The 17,727-nt window shown below is 42.3% G+C and overlaps 2 protein-coding genes and 1 long non-coding RNA gene across 5 annotated transcripts in view; 1 reads left to right on the top strand and 2 right to left on the bottom strand.

Annotated features, from left to right (window-relative positions):
- LOC135339146 (NACHT, LRR and PYD domains-containing protein 5-like) overlaps positions 1–17,727 on the bottom strand; it is a 98,801-nt gene that overhangs the window by 19,608 nt on the left and 61,466 nt on the right. The window lies entirely within an intron of this gene.
- The window catches only part of LOC135339134 (NACHT, LRR and PYD domains-containing protein 12-like), a 59,701-nt gene continuing 45,084 nt past the window's right edge, over positions 3,111–17,727 (bottom strand). Inside the window, exons 1-3 of one of the 2 annotated variants that reach the window (XM_064535271.1) lie at positions 6,144–6,235; positions 5,701–6,039; positions 3,111–5,543 (exon numbers count right to left, since the gene is read on the bottom strand). In XM_064535271.1, coding sequence (XP_064391341.1) covers positions 3,211–5,543; positions 5,701–6,039; positions 6,144–6,168 — 2,697 coding nt within the window. In that variant the 5' untranslated portion in view covers positions 6,169–6,235 and the 3' untranslated portion in view covers positions 3,111–3,210. Of the gene's footprint in view, positions 5,544–5,700; positions 6,040–6,143; positions 6,236–17,727 lie in introns of those variants that run through there. The other variant, XM_064535272.1, reaches the window with a different exon arrangement.
- LOC135339226 (uncharacterized) lies at positions 11,142–17,609 on the top strand. 2 transcript variants are annotated; one of them, XR_010395936.1, is made up of 3 exons: positions 12,144–12,833; positions 13,068–13,485; positions 15,798–17,609. It is a non-coding gene; the product is annotated as an uncharacterized LOC135339226 (long non-coding RNA). The 2 variants fall into 2 exon arrangements; XR_010395935.1 differs by having other exon boundaries at positions 11,142–13,485.

Raw genomic sequence — 17,727 nt, 5'->3', positions numbered from 1 at the left:
ATTGATCCAAAGATCCACTGACCATTCAAGACCATGCAATTGTCATTCAAGATTTTAATGCATTCAAGTCGACAATAATTATTCAAGATATGCATGCCATGCATGCATATACAGTCATTAAAACACAACATTTATAAGATGTCCTTTGCTTAATGCTCAAAACTCGAAGGTCGGCAACGAACCCCTGACCTCTTGTTAATTTTCGTCAATCAATGTCATGTTTCTGGTTTGGGAATCACCTTACCACTACTGAGGGAGGGAGTTGATTATTGTGAACCCCATTTCCTGTTAATTAAAACAACTACACCATGCAATAAAACCACAAAGTGTGGCTAAAGTCATCTGAAATTATGCATGTTTATGCATCCATCAAAATCTTGAATCTTGAATGAATAATCTTGAATGCTCTTGAATGAAAATTGCACATCTTGGAATGAATGTATTGTGATTTGAATGAAAATGTAACATTTGAATTTTGAAACAAACGGCCCACCATATTTTGCAGCCTCTGCATTCTGCAATGCATGCGCTATTATTCTAAATAAAGGAAGTTTGTAAAATATTGAAGTAAGAGCTACACAATGGTTTTTGTCCCAGAGAGTGTTTGTCAACTATCAGTGAGCTAGCTGGTCTTGAAGATACCTACTATATACACAGTAAGTGCATGCAGTAGTAGTAGAATTGTGTAGAGATGTTCCATTGAGCATTAGTTTGTCAACTGTCAGTGAGCTAGCTGGTCTTGAAGATACCTACTAGCTATATACACAGTAAGTGCAGTATAGTGCAGTGCAGTAGTAGTAGATCTAAGAGGTAAACTAATGCTCAAAGATGGTGAAACATCTCCTCTACACAATTCTGCAGATGACTACTATATGTATATAAGATGTTCCATCATTCTTGAGCATTAGACTACCTCTTAGATCTACTACTACTGCACTTACTGTGTGTAGACGTTGTTTGTTTTGAATGTTATAACCTACGAAAATGACCTGCTATATAGTATGTACTGAATATGGCTTAGGCCAAATACACAATTTATACATGATGCCGATTGCGTCTACATTACTTTGACAATGGCCGTTTTTAATTTTGCCATGTAAAAGGTTGCATCTTTGATACTGTATCAGTTAGTCAGGGTTTCATCTAGTAGGGGGGGTGGTTCTTCCCCCCCCCCCCAAATCTTGTAGAATAATGACATCATCACATTAGTATTAAATCAACTTTTTTTAAGTGGGCATAGCCAAACACTTGCGCTTACGCACTCCCAAATCTCCCCCCCCCCCCCCCAACTTGTTATCCTAGATGAAACCCTGTTAGTGTATTAGAGAGTACAAGAATGATTTGTCAGAACAATCTCATGTACCTCTTTGGTAAACATACACTAACTGTGTTGTACTGACTTTCATTGAATCACACTGTATCACACGTCACTCCCCTTGCAGCTGTACAATGAAGTACATAGCCGCGATAAAATCCTTCGATGTTGTGGATAGGCAATCAGCTGTCTACTGACCAGGTGTGTGTGGGTGGGGGGTAGAATGGACTGTGCGCTCAACAAGATTAATAGATGATAATCCTTATTAGTTGCTTAAAACCTGATACACAATTTCACATGTCCCACAGAGACGTAACCTATAGCTGTGTTCCATTTACCTCGACTGGAAAAAATGTGAGTCAATTAGTGACTTTCTATGACATTTATTCCCGGAACTGAATCATAATAATAATTATGACTCTCACTGTACCCCCCACAGAGGGTTCTTCCAGCGAGCATCGACTGTGGACCCCCCGGACAGATAGCTGGGTATCGACGCGTACTCTAACGTGACCAAGCCAATCATCCATACATCAGCGTCCATGGAGATATGCTCCACCCACTCTGTGAGTCTCCGTATACTTGAGTAGCCGTTATACTAGCATACTTCTATTAAACAACATGATAATCATCACATGTGCCATTAATTGCTCTGGTACGTACTTTGTCCACTGTTTGACTGAAGCTCAGACTATACTACTAATCTAGACTTTAACAATTCCTCCAGTGTGAGGCTATTAACTTATTTTTATGCCCCAATCTTCATGCAGGGGCGTAGCAAGCAACTTTAAAGTGGTCAGGCCAACTTGCAATTAAAGGTCAGCTGCTTTTCTACTATTGGAACTTTTGTACAGTGGTGAATTTTTTACCTCAGAAAAGGTCATCACTTTTCCTCACCAAAACAGCATGCACATTTTCACTCACAATATTTACGACCATTACCTACCCAGCTACAAAAAGTGGTGTGGTGTAATTTAGTAGGTACGTAAAGTGTTCAAGAAGTTTACTGCCTTGTGTCAGGTATAGTGTTGGTATGCTTGTACGGTGTATGTAAGTACATGTATTCATTTGTCTTACAAATACATGCATTCTTTGTCTTATACTAGTTGAAGTGTTTCACTGCCCTCTCTTCTCCCCACACAGGACCTCCTTCAGCTGCAATACGAGGGCCTGGCAATCATGAAGATGTTTGAAAGGGCCAAAGTGAACATTAATCTGCTCATCTTCCTCATAAACAAAAATCGACAGAGCGTTAAATTGGATTTCCACTACATTCATTGACAGTTTTATACGTACAGTGCATGTGCTCTCTGTGACACTGTAGGGAGCATTGAATTTAAACCATCATTATTACTGTGCTATATTGACCAATTCCAACTGATTTGTTTTTAGGTAATTGTTATGTAATGTGCCGACATACTTCTAGTCTTCTGTACACTAACTGTTTTGTAAATTGTCCTAGTAATAATATAATTGTTGTCAAAAGTAAATCATGTCGAGATTAGCCTCGATCCCGGCCCAGGCCGCACTTCTCTTGAAAGCCTGTGAAGGAGGCTAGCTAGGTGGAGATTATAGCATTATTACAATAGGGTATTCAGTTACATACATACAGCTAGTGCATGACATGCTCTCCGTGTCAGTAGGAAGCATTGAATTCACTCGTCACCATCTGTACATGTGCTATAATTATATTGACCAATGATAGAGATTAGATGCATAACACAACAAATTAATTAACATTTATTAATTAATTAATAACAACAATAATCATAATATAATTATAACTAAACATTAATTATTAATAATAATCAATTAATTATAAATTAATAATCTAATGAATACACAATTAATAATCAATCAATTAATAAACATAATTAATCTCGGGTAAACAACAATTACCACACAATATCAATCGATATCTCGGGTAGTCCATTTCTCTTCCTCTCTTTGTTAGTGTCCCTGAATACTGTCTCGATACAGGATATTAGGTAGATGGGTATGGACAATCCTGTCAGTTCAGAGCAGTGGGTGGTTAGATGTCTGGCAAGCGTCTTCATTCCATCTTCTGTTATTGAGGCATTACCCCAAATGTTCAGTGTTTCAATCTTGTTGATCAGTCCAGTTGATAGCTCCTCGATACTCTGATCAGTCAGTTCACAGTAATCCAAGTTCAATGTTCTCAGAGTCTTATTGACTGCAAGTCCAGCAGCAATGTGACGACAGCTAGTCACTGTGTTAAATGACAAATTAAGATATTCGAGGGAATTGTTTGTATTTAGAAGTTGATAGAGGGCAGCTCCATTGTCGTCTGATATTGTTAGTGAGCAAGAGTCCAGGTCCAGGATCTTTAATGATGTATTAGTGGACAAGGCCTCACAGAGTGTGCAAAGTCCACTGTTACCAATGGCATTATTAGACAAAACCAATTTAGATATTGAACTAGTGTTCTCGATAATCTCAGCGATGTGTATCCCTTCTGTAGGAATATCATTATTAGAGTTGGGACACTTGGAAAGTCCTCGGGCCAGAAATGTGCAGCCTTGGTCACCAATAGAGCAATTGTTGAGGCTAAGTGTGAATCCATTACTGGTGTTGGAGCAAACTGATGCGAAATATCCAACAGAGAGGCAGTCAATAGGATTCATTGTAGTGTTATCAAGATCTAGATTGTGATTAAGAAGATTAGCCACAAACACACACAGTCGCGAGTCTTCAGCTTCGTACAAACAATTGATGAGGGACAACAAAAGGGGCTTCGGCTCACCAAACTTCTTCTGTTTCTCAGTTTTGACAATCTTTCTGACCAGATCAAAAACAGTGGCTGGAACTGGACACAAGAATCGAGGTAGCAAGCTGAGGATTGGTCGATTAGTTCTCAGTTTGGTGATACCAGCATAAAACTGGAAGACTGCACTGAATCGATGATTACCAAACAGCTTCTGGAATACAGAAATTTGTTGCTTGGGAGACATGAGAGAGATGTGGATTGCTGCTAGTAGCTCTTGAATAGACAGGTGGAGAAAGCAGTAGTAAACCAGATGACCGTCGCTAACGATACTGGGAACAGTTTGCAATAATCCAACGTTTGAAATCTCCTTCGTAATGCGAAAAGTGTCCAAATCACTGTCAGTAAATGTCGCTTTGCTTTTTTCGATCCCATGATATGCAAGTTGACACATTTGTACGGTCTGCGTTCTGATTTCCAAGGGCAGTGAGTCTGGGGATGTGATGTCTCCCACTGGAGTGGTTTTCCCCAACTTCTCCTGGAGGTATCTCTTGAGAGAGCTTTGGACAAGTGATGTGAATATCCCGTGGTTGGATGTGGGGAGTGAGTGGTTATCAGAAAGGAAGCAATTAACGACAATGGAAGCATTGAGGGGGAGGTAGCAGCTACCTTCTACCACTGGGTTCTCTCGAATTCTCTCCAGTAGAGTCTGCACAGCTTGTGAGTCACCTTTCAGACACTCGGTGAAATACTGTTCTAGTTGATGTGGAGTGAACCCCAACACCTCCACCCTGGACGAGACTAGTGGGTGGAGCTCAGCCGAAGATGATGGTCGAGATGTTATAATCATGGTGGATTTGTGTAGCGGACGTTCTTGTGACGTGCCTGGTCGAATTAGTTTGTTGATGATTGAGTCTCTAGGGAGGTCAGAAGGAAGTTCGTCCCATCCGTCTAGCACCCACAGTACACCTTTGCCGTACAATGACATAATTGCAGTCTCTGTTTCATTAGCCATCGCTTTGCTTGTGCAGGGAAGTAAGTCAGAAATTGTAATGGCTTCTCTAACGAGGGGATCTCTCAGTCTGACAAGGATTGCAATATCGAATTCTTGGAACAGTTTCCCCTTTGCCCACTCCTGACAGATGTGTAGAGCAAGGGTGCTCTTGCCAGAGCCGGGAGCTCCTTCAATCAGCACAAAGTTTCGTCTATCTCCAATCTCAGAGAAAATGTTTATCAAGTCAAGTGGAGTTTTTTGAAGTAAAATATCGTCAATTTTTCCTGTGATTGATAGTCTAACAAATTCATCGTCAATTCTGCCTCTCTGTATTTTCTCCTTCTGAATCATGGCCAGTTTGAAAATTGTTTTTGTTGAGACGGGAGGCCATTGTGTGACTGATGTGGAGTCTGGTTCTCTGTAGCGACTTTGTAGGTAGTCCCTGTATGAGGACAGCTTGTGGTTCAGCAGGACCCTCTGTCGGGAGGGAGGACACGAGGTGGTGGAGTCTGGGGGAAAAACAATAGGTGAGTACCATTCCTGGTGATCTTAATACAGAATATGTGTAATAATATCAATTAAGTTAAAGAGCCCCTTATTTAGTTGCAATCACTCCCACAACGTATGGTACCACAATGACCACACTCTCAAAAATGACAGACTCACATTTGTCAGACAAGTACTTGCACACTTGAACAGCAACGTCTCCTTTGAGCAGGGAGAGTAAGATGAGTAGCAGAGCTTGGAAGGTGGCTTGTAGTTGGTTCTTGCTCTGCCAGTATTCTAGGGCAAGTTTCATTCCGGCTTGAGTGCGGTTTAGACGTGTTTTAGCTTTCACTTCGCTGACGTCAGTTTTCTGTCCAGGTGACAGCTCCAGCTTTTCAAGATAATCATCAGTGTTATCAAAACATGCTGCTAACTCGGGTAGATCTGGTTCCTTTATTGCTGTATTGAGCTGCTCATCAGTCAGTTTCAATTCTGTCTTCAGATCGTCAATTGTGAGCTCTGAAATAGATAAGCAAGCACACAAGGTTAGCAATCACCAATGAGGATTTTATGCTTTAGCAATCATTGGGTTTGTCCTTTATGAAACATGACAGTCTTTATACCTTGGTTCTGCTCTTTAGTGGCCATTCCAGCAAATAAATCTGTGCCTTGCAGCTAGCTCTCTCAGAAATATATTGGGTGTGTTGTTGTTTTTGCATGACTTGCAAAAAAAGTGGGTGTATCTCAGATATCTAAGACTGAGATACACCCACTTTTTGCATTTAATACCACACCCACCAAAGACATTTGATTTTCACGAGATGAAACCTGGCTCCATTGCTAAAGTATTACCGCATTCTCCGAATGGAAAGATTGTGAGTCAATTGATCAGCCATAGATTATTGTCTGGTTCATCAATAATATTGTCTGGTTAATCTGTTGGTTTAAGTTACCTTGTAAGGTCGTGGATCATGTTTTCTGTTCTTTAATTTGCACAGTATGAGGCTGAGAATGCTGTCCTGTCAGTAATGAACCCGACGTATTCAAGTAAGAAATGTGATTACCGTAATACATGTACCTAGCTTTAATTAAAGTGACACTTTTTAAGCCAGATGTCGCTTCTTTTGGAGGTTGAACATTATGTTAAAAACCTGATGTCACATCTAATTATAGGTAGCTCTACTCAGTCTATACTTGCCTCAATTTCTAGAACGTGTTTTCCAAAATCGATGCTAGGGTGTGGCTAGCTATATTTACCTCATTTAGGACGCGACATTAAAACATAATTGTCAACGTAGCTGTCGTAGAAGTCAGAAAATTACCTAAGCTCGAGAGTGTCGCATATTTGGAGGGTCACCTTAATTAGAGGTCTTACAGTACCAGAACTGCAGAGTTGAGTTTTGGCACTCTCCAATTGCCGTGTATTAAGTGTGCACCTCTGGAGAATTAGCTTTGGTCCAATAATTATAGGAAACAGAAGTTGCATTTCCTGCCATAATTATGTATCTCCAAAGCGGTCAAAGTTCACAATGGCTGCTGCTAGGCAGCACAGCTTTGGCACTTTTATGACTAATAAATCAATAGGTATTAGTGCAAGCTAGGCTAACTCATAAGTTGGTTGGGTTGTCTGAGGAGTCGATTTCCCTCCCCCAAGATATTTACTAGTCTCATTGAGATCAGGGAGAGTAAGTCACTATCACTTGTGCACCTTTGTGAACCTGTCTGTCTAATGTGATCACCCTGTAGCCAGGTTAATGGCCCAGTCTCTCCATAGGGTTGGTTTCATGCAACCTGTGTTAGCATGTCACCTCTTTATTACAGCCACTGTTGGTCTGCCCTAGTGTGACCTCTCAGCCTTAGCCTTGTGTGTACATGTACATGCATGCTGCCTGTGCACCTGATGTGCTGGTAATGTGTATAATCTCTTCTGCTCAGAGAACCGGACATTTGGATATACCGAGCACAACTCCAGATCACACACAATATTCAAACTGACCATTGAAAGCAAGGTTAGAGATGAGGAACTCAGTGATGGCACTACTATCAGGGTGTCCTCTCTGGTGAGTGGGGTTGGGCAAGTGTGTGCCTACAGCTGTGAACACACTAGGTCGACTATTTTGCTTTAATTTGATCTACACGTACAGACTATGTATGTGTAAATGTACATATAAGTTATTGTTATTATGATGATTTTACCTCCTTCTCTGTGTTCAGAGCCTGGTTGACCTGGCTGGGTCAGAGCATGTAAGTGCAACAGGTGCCACGGGTGAGCAGTTTTGGGACAAGCTGATACAGTAGCCAATCAAGTAAAACTTCCCGTTGCTTTTTTGATGAAGATCATATCAAATTAAGGTATCAGAGTGAACCGTGTGAGTTACTATAGTTACATTGTACAGTATGCACTGCATGGAAATGTACAGTCCTTATATTAATCCCACGCTGAATGTACTGCTTTGTATAATTATACTCTCTCCTTCATAAAATAGTGTTGGTACATGTACGTACGTCATGTGATTACAGTTGCTTAAGTTTCTTACCAGTTTTGAGAGGCCGCTAATAGCAAGAGTCCATAATAAAAGAGAGGGAGTATCCAACGTAGCATTACCTTGCGTCAAATGTATTCGGAAAGTGACGTAACTTCCTGCTTTTTAACCAAACAATCAGAGTACCCGAAGCCGCTACTTACCTCGAGGTAGAAACATTTTATGCCACAAGTTGTTCAGACAGGGTGTAATGTTACACTCCGAATACATCTGATGCAAGGTAACGCTATACGTTCGATACTCTCTCTATTTTATTATGGACTGAATTTTGTATGTATGAAGATGTTTAGATTAATAGATCACGATTGGTTGTTATGGTAACGTAGTCTACTTTGCATGACTGAACACCCTTGTATTAGCTATAAGTACAAGCACTGCAATATAGGACAACCAACCTGCATGTCTGTATCTGAAGTACTACTCTTTCAGTGTTTACATTGGAGCGTTTTTCCCATACCTCGATTTACAAGCTGACCATTGAAAGCAGGGTTAGAGATGAGGAACACAGTGACGGCACTATCAGGGTGTCCTCTCTGGTGAGTGGGTTGGGCAAGTGTGTGCCTACAGCTGTTAATAAATACTTGACTGATTGACGTCTGCATTGCTCCCAGGGTACATGCATCTATTTTAATATACAGGTTGGTTGTTCTGTTGAAGCTTTATGACCACTTTGAGCAGCTATAATTATAAGCACTGCAATAATTTTGTCCCTGGTAATCTGCTCTTTCAGTGTCTATACTACTAATTATTGTATAATATTATTGGAGCTATTTTCTCTTCTGTCACTTGCAGTTGCACCTCGAGGGGAAGCTCAGAGTTCTGGAGAATTGGACCAACAGCTGTGATAAGTCAGCGCTACCAAAGGTGAGCTCAATCACTTTAAGAATAAATGTCTTTGAGCAGTATTGGTCGCCAGAGTTGAGAGAGCTGAGATCTCACTATAGGGAAAAGTAAAGTTGTTTCTTTTATAGTTTTGATCTAGTTGGTAGAAGAAAATTATTTTCAGAATACCTAACACCTTATAGGCTTTGATAGTGAGCCTCCCATTTCTAATTAAGATCTGATTGCACAAAATCTTCTTATCAGAGAGTACCTGCATTTCATGTGACTCATCAATAGCAACTGAATGCCATGGCCTACCATTGATGCTCACAACAAAAGCCCCTTGCTGGTACATTGCTAAGATGGTGGTGGGCATTTCAAGCAAATCAGCAATATGGGCGTGAGATTATTCTCTGATACGTTTGATGGTCAAATGCTGTGAAAATAGATGCCATTTTCTTTATGCATGATCCAGCCAGTGTGTATGTGGAGGGTTGGGCAGGTTGTCTAGAGGAGCAGAAGTTCATTTGTATACTTTTAGATTCGTTAAAATGTTGTACACCAAGTGGTGTGTGGTGTTTTATTGGTGAGCATTTTTAGTTAGTTATGTGGTACGAGTAAAATAGTACATGTATTTCGTGCTTGTGCACAGTTCAATTCCAGTGCCTTACAATTCTCATTCTCCTCACAGCAGCTGTCCAGACGGAGGACCATGTGTCCGAGTCTTCTCTCACGTGACACTGCGTCCCACCAGCCCTGGTCTGAGGCCCCTCCCCCCACAACCTCCTCTCTCACTTTAGCCCCACTCAAATCCTCAACCAAGTCCGTATCTTTTGCTCCAAGATCATGTGACGAGTCCTTCAAAGTGCACTTCACTCCTACCAGGTTCATGAAGTTCCTGAATGAGCAGGAGGTGAGAGGAAGAATGTTTGTGCTCAAATTTCATATTTTACTTTAATGACCCTTTACCTGTAAATGTGGATCAATTGCAATGTTGTTTGGGAGCAGATCTTTACCAAATGCATATTATGTTTTCATACCTCCTAGATTGGCAGTGAGAAGAAGTCCAGTCCTCTAGGCAGTATCAGAGGGCCTCCCTCGTTCCTATACCACCCACAGAGGTGAGAGATACACATGTGCAGTGGTTAGAATATTCAATCAAAATCGATCTACTATTTGCTAACTACAGTCCAACTTTAAGCTGACCTTTATTTCAAAGTGGGAGAATACCGTTAAATTTCATTGCCAGATTTTCAGTAGTTGAGTGTACATGCACATCACTATTGTATGTCGAGTATTCTCCACCTGGCAGCAACTTATTGATGTTCCCTTGTCAGGTTAAGGAGAAGAGTGAGACCATTCGAGGTCTAGACGATGACGGGAGTTGGAGGAGAAGCTGCTCGAGAGGTCTCAAATCATGGACCCAGGTGTCATGGCTGAGCTGGTGAGAGAATTGGAACTGGCCAACAGCAAGGCAGATGTGAGTTTAGCATGTACATGTATACACTCGGTGAATACTGTATAATTAATACATGTACAGTAGACTCTCGTTAATCCGGCCACCCTTGGGACAGTGCAACTTGGCCAGAAGAGCGCGGTAGTTTGCATTTCAGAAAATAGCTGCGGCTTAAAATCAACCTACCTCGAATATTAATGACTAATTTTGCGGTTTTGTCTCGAGGATAATAAATAAAGATAATGAATCGATCATTTCCTCTCTATTACAATGTAATCCTACAGCAGTGTTTGCTCACAAAACGGTTTACCTTTTTTATAACTTTCATTGTAGTGTTCATGAGCATCCCGCTTCCTACGAGGCATCAGCACCCGCGGTGCTTTCATTAATACATGTACCTGCAATTATATAACTACTGTACCACTACCACGATGCTGTGATGGTTGTATCTGTATACCTGTGTGTGTACATGACCACCATGCAATCTATTACCCAGTCTGCTGTTCAAGAGAGACTTGTGATGGAGGAAGAGCTCAAGAAGGCACTGGATCGCTGTAAGGAGTTAAAGCAGAGCAGTGTGCCTGCAGTGGACGGGGTGGACATATTCGAGTGCTACAAAGTAACGGGAGAAGGAAGAGTACTTGAAACAGGTGATAAAGTGGTACAGTATACCGTACCGTACGTATAGCGTCCTGGGTATAGTTTCCGTGGGCAAGCTAAACCTTGACGAATATTTATCACTCACGAAAACGTAGGCATGGTTGACCGGAACGCATGCAATGCAGTGAAGCAAAGGGAATTTGTACACACGAAATCACTGGTGCACCACGCCTACGTTTTTGTCTCGGATTTTTTATCCCACGAAAATGACCTGCTATACAGTATGTACTGATTATGGCTTAGGCAAAATACACAATGGAGTCTGTTCCGTGAGTAATCATTCCCTAGAAGTGAGTGTCTACTGTATGTATGAGACTGTGTACAGTGTAGTAAGAAGTTTCACTCTTACAAATGAATATACCGATAATACGTGCCTAAAATTTATGCCTGTGGGCTTACATTACAAGCATACTAGTATTAACAACATGTCCAATTAACAACGCCATCACGCTATAGTATAAGTGTACATAAGAAATACATGCATGTACCATGATTGTGACCTTTCTCCAAGAAGTAACCCATACAAAGTGCCCACCCAAAAGGTCCACCTATAGCAGTACGCATTAATATGCTCCTTTAAAATGGTTTCAGTATATTGCTGCAAGTTTCTTAGCCATGCAATTTTGAGAGGCCGCTAATAGCAAGTAGACTGATCATGTGCATATAAGAGTGCCAGATACCTGGTTCTTCTGCACCCTCGATAATATATGTACACGTGTAGTTGTCTGCACTCGCTCCCTATATACCCGGGTACATGTACATGTATTAAATTAATAATAACTTTATGGCTGACTTTGACAGAGCACCCTCGAATAGCTATAATTGTAAGCACTGCAATATGTCCTAGGACTACCAACATGTATGTCTGTTTCTGAATTAGTATCTGGTCATCTGCTTATTCAGTGTCTACTAATTAATGTATATTGGAGCTCTTTTCTCAACCTCACAACTTAAAGTCTTATATATAATTAGATATTCTGTCACGTACCTCTAGGGAAAGCTCAGAATTCTGGAGAATTAGACAAACAGCTGTGATAAGTCAGCGCTACCAAAGGTGAGCTCACTCACTTTAAGAGTACAATTAATGGTTGCACACCAAGTGGTGTGTTTGTGAGGTCATTAGTTATGTGGTACAAAAGAGTACGTTTCAAATCCAGTGCTTTACAGTTCTCATTCTCCTCACAGCAGCTGTCCAGACGGAGGACCATGTGTCCGAGTCTTCTCTCACATGACACTGCGTCCCACCAGCCCTGGTCTGAGGCCCCTCCCCCCACAACCTCCTTTCTCACTTTAGCCCCACTCAAATCCTCGACCACGTCCGTATTTTTTGCTCTAAGATCATGTGACGAGTCCTAAGTACACCAGGTTTATGAAGTTCCTGCATGATCAGGAGGTGAGAGGGAATGTTTAGCTGTTGCTTTATGTAGCTATTTGTGTACATGCATGTGTTTAGTTTCCTGTCATAAACACTGTTTGTACATGTACGTGTTCTATGTAAAAGTACTTAGTGTGATTCTGGCGCCTTTGTAAAACTTAATTATTGTAGTCTTTGAGTAGACTAATAGTGGCTGTATTATAGAGGATGACCTGCGTGACCACAATAGACTGCACGGTTTCACTGCATTACTAGTGTTTAAGCTTCCATATACTTCCCCTTTATTATGCAGCCCCATGTTGACTACCTCCCTGGTCAAGTGTTTGAGGGTGGTGGCTGACACCTGTCACGCATCAGTGCTAGAGACGGCGTTCCCAGGGCAACAGCTGGATATCGCCCTACTCTGGCATTGTCTCGTAGATCACCATGCCAACAAAGACAAGATTCCTCTCGACACGTACGTGGTGCATGTGTGTGTGTACCTTGGTATGTTCAGTGTGCATTTGAGGCATACTTGTCAGTTATACATGTAAGTACATGTGTGTGCATATTTTGAGCTTTGTCTTAATTTTCACCGTGTACACAATCAATGATAGTGTGGTTGTGTATAATTATGGTGTACAGTGCTTACAGGTCATGTACACGTATTTATAGAGTACTGCACCGTTAACTCCTCCCTCCCCTTGTGCAGTGATTGGGTGAGTCTGGAGGCTGTCGGGCTCTCACTGGGTATGGTTTCGAAAGAATTCCTCTCTAAAACAGTCAACTCCTCTTCACCAATCTCCTGGAACTGGCCAAAGCTCTCTGCACTAGCCCTGCTAACACACTCGCTTTCTACCAACTCGTATTTCTCCTGACACTGGAATTCTTTTATCAAGGGCTCTCAGATATACTGGTCTTTCCTACACCAGCTGCAAGAGCTTGCTGTGAAGGAGAAAGGCCTTGAAGCACATCACAGAGTGGTGCTACATGCTACAGTGGCGGGTGTGCTGCATCTAGCGTCCAAGATTAGTCGAAATGAGGTACTCAAGATGACGCACATCGATGGAGTGATTGCTAAGAGGAGGGAGACAGCTCCTAAGGCTATGGTTGGACATTCTTCTAGAGGGGTGAGTGTGTGTGTATGGGGGGGGGCAGTCTTCTAAAGGGTGAGCAGGGTGTCATACAGGGGGGAAGGGGGATATCCTATGGTCCCACTATGTACATGCACTGCCTATGGTCCCACTATGTACACGCACTGCCTATGGCCCCACTATGTACACGCACTGCCTATGGCCCCACTATGTACACGCACTGCCTATGGCCCCACTATGTACACGCACTGCCTATGGCCCCACTATGTACACGCACTGCCTATGGTCCCACTATGTACACGCACTGCCTATGGCCCCATTATGTACATGCACTGCCTATGGCCCCACTATGTACACGCACTGCCTATGGCCCCACTATGTACACGCACTGCCTATGGCCCCACTATGTACACGCACTGCCTATGGCCCCACTATGTACACGCACTGCCTATGGCCCCACTATGTACACGCACTGCCTATGGTCCCACTATGTACATGCACTGCCTATGGTCCCACTGTGTACATGCACTGCTTATGGTCCCACTATGTACATGCACTGCTTATGGCCCCACTATGTACACGCACTGCCTATGGTCCCACTATGTACACGCACTGCCTATGGCCCCACTATGTACACGCACTGCCTATGGTCCCACTATGTACATGCACTGCCTATGGCCCCACTATGTACATGCACTGCCTATGGTCCCACTATGTACACGCACTGCCTATGGTCCCACTATGTACATGCACTGCCTATGGTCCCACTATGTACATGCACTGCCTATGGTCCCACTATGTACATGCACTGCACTATGTACATGCACTGCCTATGGTCCCACTATGTACATGCACTGCCTATGGCCCCACTATGTACATGCACTGCACTATGTACATGCACTGCTTATGGCCCCACTATGTACATGCACTGCTTATGGCCCCACTATGTACATGCACTGCCTATGGCCCCACTATGTACATGCACTGCTTATGGCCCCACTATGTACACGCACTGCCTATGGTCCCACTATGTACACGCACTGCCTATGGCCCCACTATGTACACGCACTGCCTATGGTCCCACTATGTACATGCACTGCCTATGGCCCCACTATGTACATGCACTGCCTATGGTCCCACTATGTACACGCACTGCTTATGGCCCCACTATGTACATGCACTGCTTATGGCCCCACTATGTACATGCACTGCTTATGGCCCCACTATGTACATGCACTGCACTATGTACATGCACTGCCTATGGCCCCACTATGTACATGCACTGCTTATGGTCCCACTATGTACATGCACTGCCTATGGTCCCACTGTGTACATGCACTGCCTATGGTCCCACTATGTACATGCACTGCCTATGGTCCCACTATGTACATGCACTGCCTATGGCCCCACTATGTACATGCACTGCTTATGGCCCCACTATGTACACGCACTGCCTATGGTCCCACTATGTACACGCACTGCCTATGGCCCCACTATGTACACGCACTGCCTATGGTCCCACTATGTACATGCACTGCCTATGGCCCCACTATGTACATGCACTGCCTATGGTCCCACTATGTACACGCACTGCTTATGGCCCCACTATGTACATGCACTGCTTATGGCCCCACTATGTACATGCACTGCTTATGGCCCCACTATGTACATGCACTGCACTATGTACATGCACTGCCTATGGCCCCACTATGTACATGCACTGCCTATGGTCCCACTATGTACATGCACTGCTTATGGTCCCACTATGTACATGCACTGCCTATGGTCCCACTGTGTACATGCACTGCCTATGGTCCCACTATGTACATGCACTGCCTATGGTCCCACTATGTACATGCACTGCCTATGGTCCCACTATGTACATGCACTGCTTATGGTCCCACTATGTACATGCACTGCTTATGTTGTAAGGTTTAAATTTGAAAGGGTATCATATAATAATTGTACACATCCATTTTATGTATGTACATCTCCTGTCTGAACTTTTGAACTGTACCATGTGCTAGATCAAAATGGATATGATGTACCGTATAGCGAGTATATTTCGAGGGTATAAATGTTCGTGTTTTCGCGGATTAGGCATGAACCGCGAATTTAATATTGCATGCATGCTGCAAAAAGGGCGCTATACCACGAAAATTAAATTCGCGAAAACCTTTCTAAAGGCATTTCCACAAAAATTTATACCCTCGAAATACACCCGCTATACGGACGTAAGAGGCTTTTTCTCAACTGATCTGACTGATACATGTAGAATAATCATTATAGCTACATGTACTAGATCTCACTGTACAATTTGGTACATCTTTAATTTTTCATGTTTCCAGGGGGGAATTTTGGGAAATCCGAGGGCTCCCACCCATCTTCATGAAACCCTGATTGTAACCACAGCCACTTGAGATACAATGTGCTAGCCCCTTGTAAAGGTACTTGATAATTCATTGCAAACATCCTAATTTAAGATTTCACGACAGCCAGGGTTTATACCTTTATGTATAGTGATGTAATAAGTAATAAGAGGTGTGGTCAACATTTTTCGGTGCACGTACACCTTCCCCCCCCCCAAGTTTTTATCCTATGAAACCCTGACAGCATGTGACGAAGGTTGAACAGGCGGCCTACTACGGTTTTAAGTATGTGGAGTTGCATACTCTTCCTAATGAAGTTGTTGCTAGTACAGTGGTTTTCCTTTGCAAGAGCACTGCAACCACAATGTAGTGATTACCTCTGTCTGTGTGTTATTTTAATCCACCCACATGCACCACCCACACATCACAAAATCACAGTAAAGTGATGCATCTTACAGACTATCTATACTGCAGACTTTCACACAACTTAAAGAATGTACTCTACTTGCACAGCATTATCATTCCTCCTACTCATTTATACTTGATGCTCGAGGTCAACAAGCTGCTTCTGGGAAAATCAAATTTTGAGCAACACAAGTTCCTTTCGGATTTGATTCACTACATATGCAGCGGTAGTTAGACCCGGATAAAATGCATAGATAGTAAAGATAGTAAATACAGGCCCTCAGCTCCCTATACATACAAGTTTGAGTTCATATCATTTTGCCACAATGAATCAAGCAACAAGTTAGCTGAGCTACGTACCATCGCAATCACTTCAGTTAAACAAAGTATGAGGAGAGTTGACGTACTGTACAGCTGGAAATTTGGTAATTATTTGGCGAATGCAATACAATACTATATACAGTGACGTTGTGTCCACCAGAACATTTTAATTTGGGAATTTTTCAGTAAATCGCCCAATTAAAACACCCATCAAATTTCCTTATTATAAGGGGTTTACATTTTACAGGCAATTCCAAGTTATGATTTAGATTGCTTTGTTGCCTTGTTAATACCAGGAGCCCATAAATAAGAGAAGGAGCGGCTAACTTCAACGTATACTCTGGGATCACGTGTCGTAATTGCCGGTGGCCTACATTATGCACTGCATCTATGTACATTAAATTAGTACAGGACTAGATAATTATTTGTTGGTAAAAAATAATGAATGAAATGAAATTATGAATTCTGATTCGCCCAGGTTCAGGTTCAGACATGTTGTGTTTGAGATCACATCAGGCAGATAGAGAAGGTGGAGCTGGTCCTCCAGGTGAGGGTGTTTGTACAGGTAGAATTAATTTGGTAGGTACGTAAAGTGTTCGAGAAGTTTACTGCCTTGTGTCAGGTATAGTGTTGGTATGCTTGTACGGTGTATGTAAGTACATGTATTCATTTGTCTTACAAATACATGCATTCTTTGTCTTATACACCAGTTGAAGTGTTTCACTGTCCTCTCTTCTCCCCACACAGGACCTCCTTCAGCTGCAATACGAGGGCCTGGCAATCATGAAGATGTTTGGGAGGGCCAAAGTGAACGTTAATCTGCTTATCTTCCTCATTAACAAAATCGACAGAGCGTTAAATTGGATTCCCATTAGCAAATTGTGTTCATTGACAGTTTTATACGTACAGCTCTCTGTGACACACTGTAGGGAGAATTGAATTTAAACCATCATTATTACTGTGCTATATTGACCAATTCCAACTGATTTGTTTTTTAGTTATGTAATGTGCTGACATCCTTCTAGTCTTCTGTGCACTGAAGCAAATAATTGTTCTAGAATAAAATTAATGATTAGCCTCGATCCCGGCCCAGGCCGCACTTCTCTTGAAAGCCTGTGAAGGAGGCTAGCTAGGTGGAGATTATAGCATTATTACAATAGTGTATTCAGTTACATACATACAG

This window comes from Halichondria panicea, chromosome 7 (genome assembly GCF_963675165.1).
Source record: "Halichondria panicea chromosome 7, odHalPani1.1, whole genome shotgun sequence".
In the NCBI taxonomy this organism is placed as follows: domain Eukaryota; kingdom Metazoa; phylum Porifera; class Demospongiae; order Suberitida; family Halichondriidae; genus Halichondria; species Halichondria panicea.
Note: the sequence above shows the minus strand (reverse complement) of the source record. Positions and strands in the feature narration are given on the sequence as shown.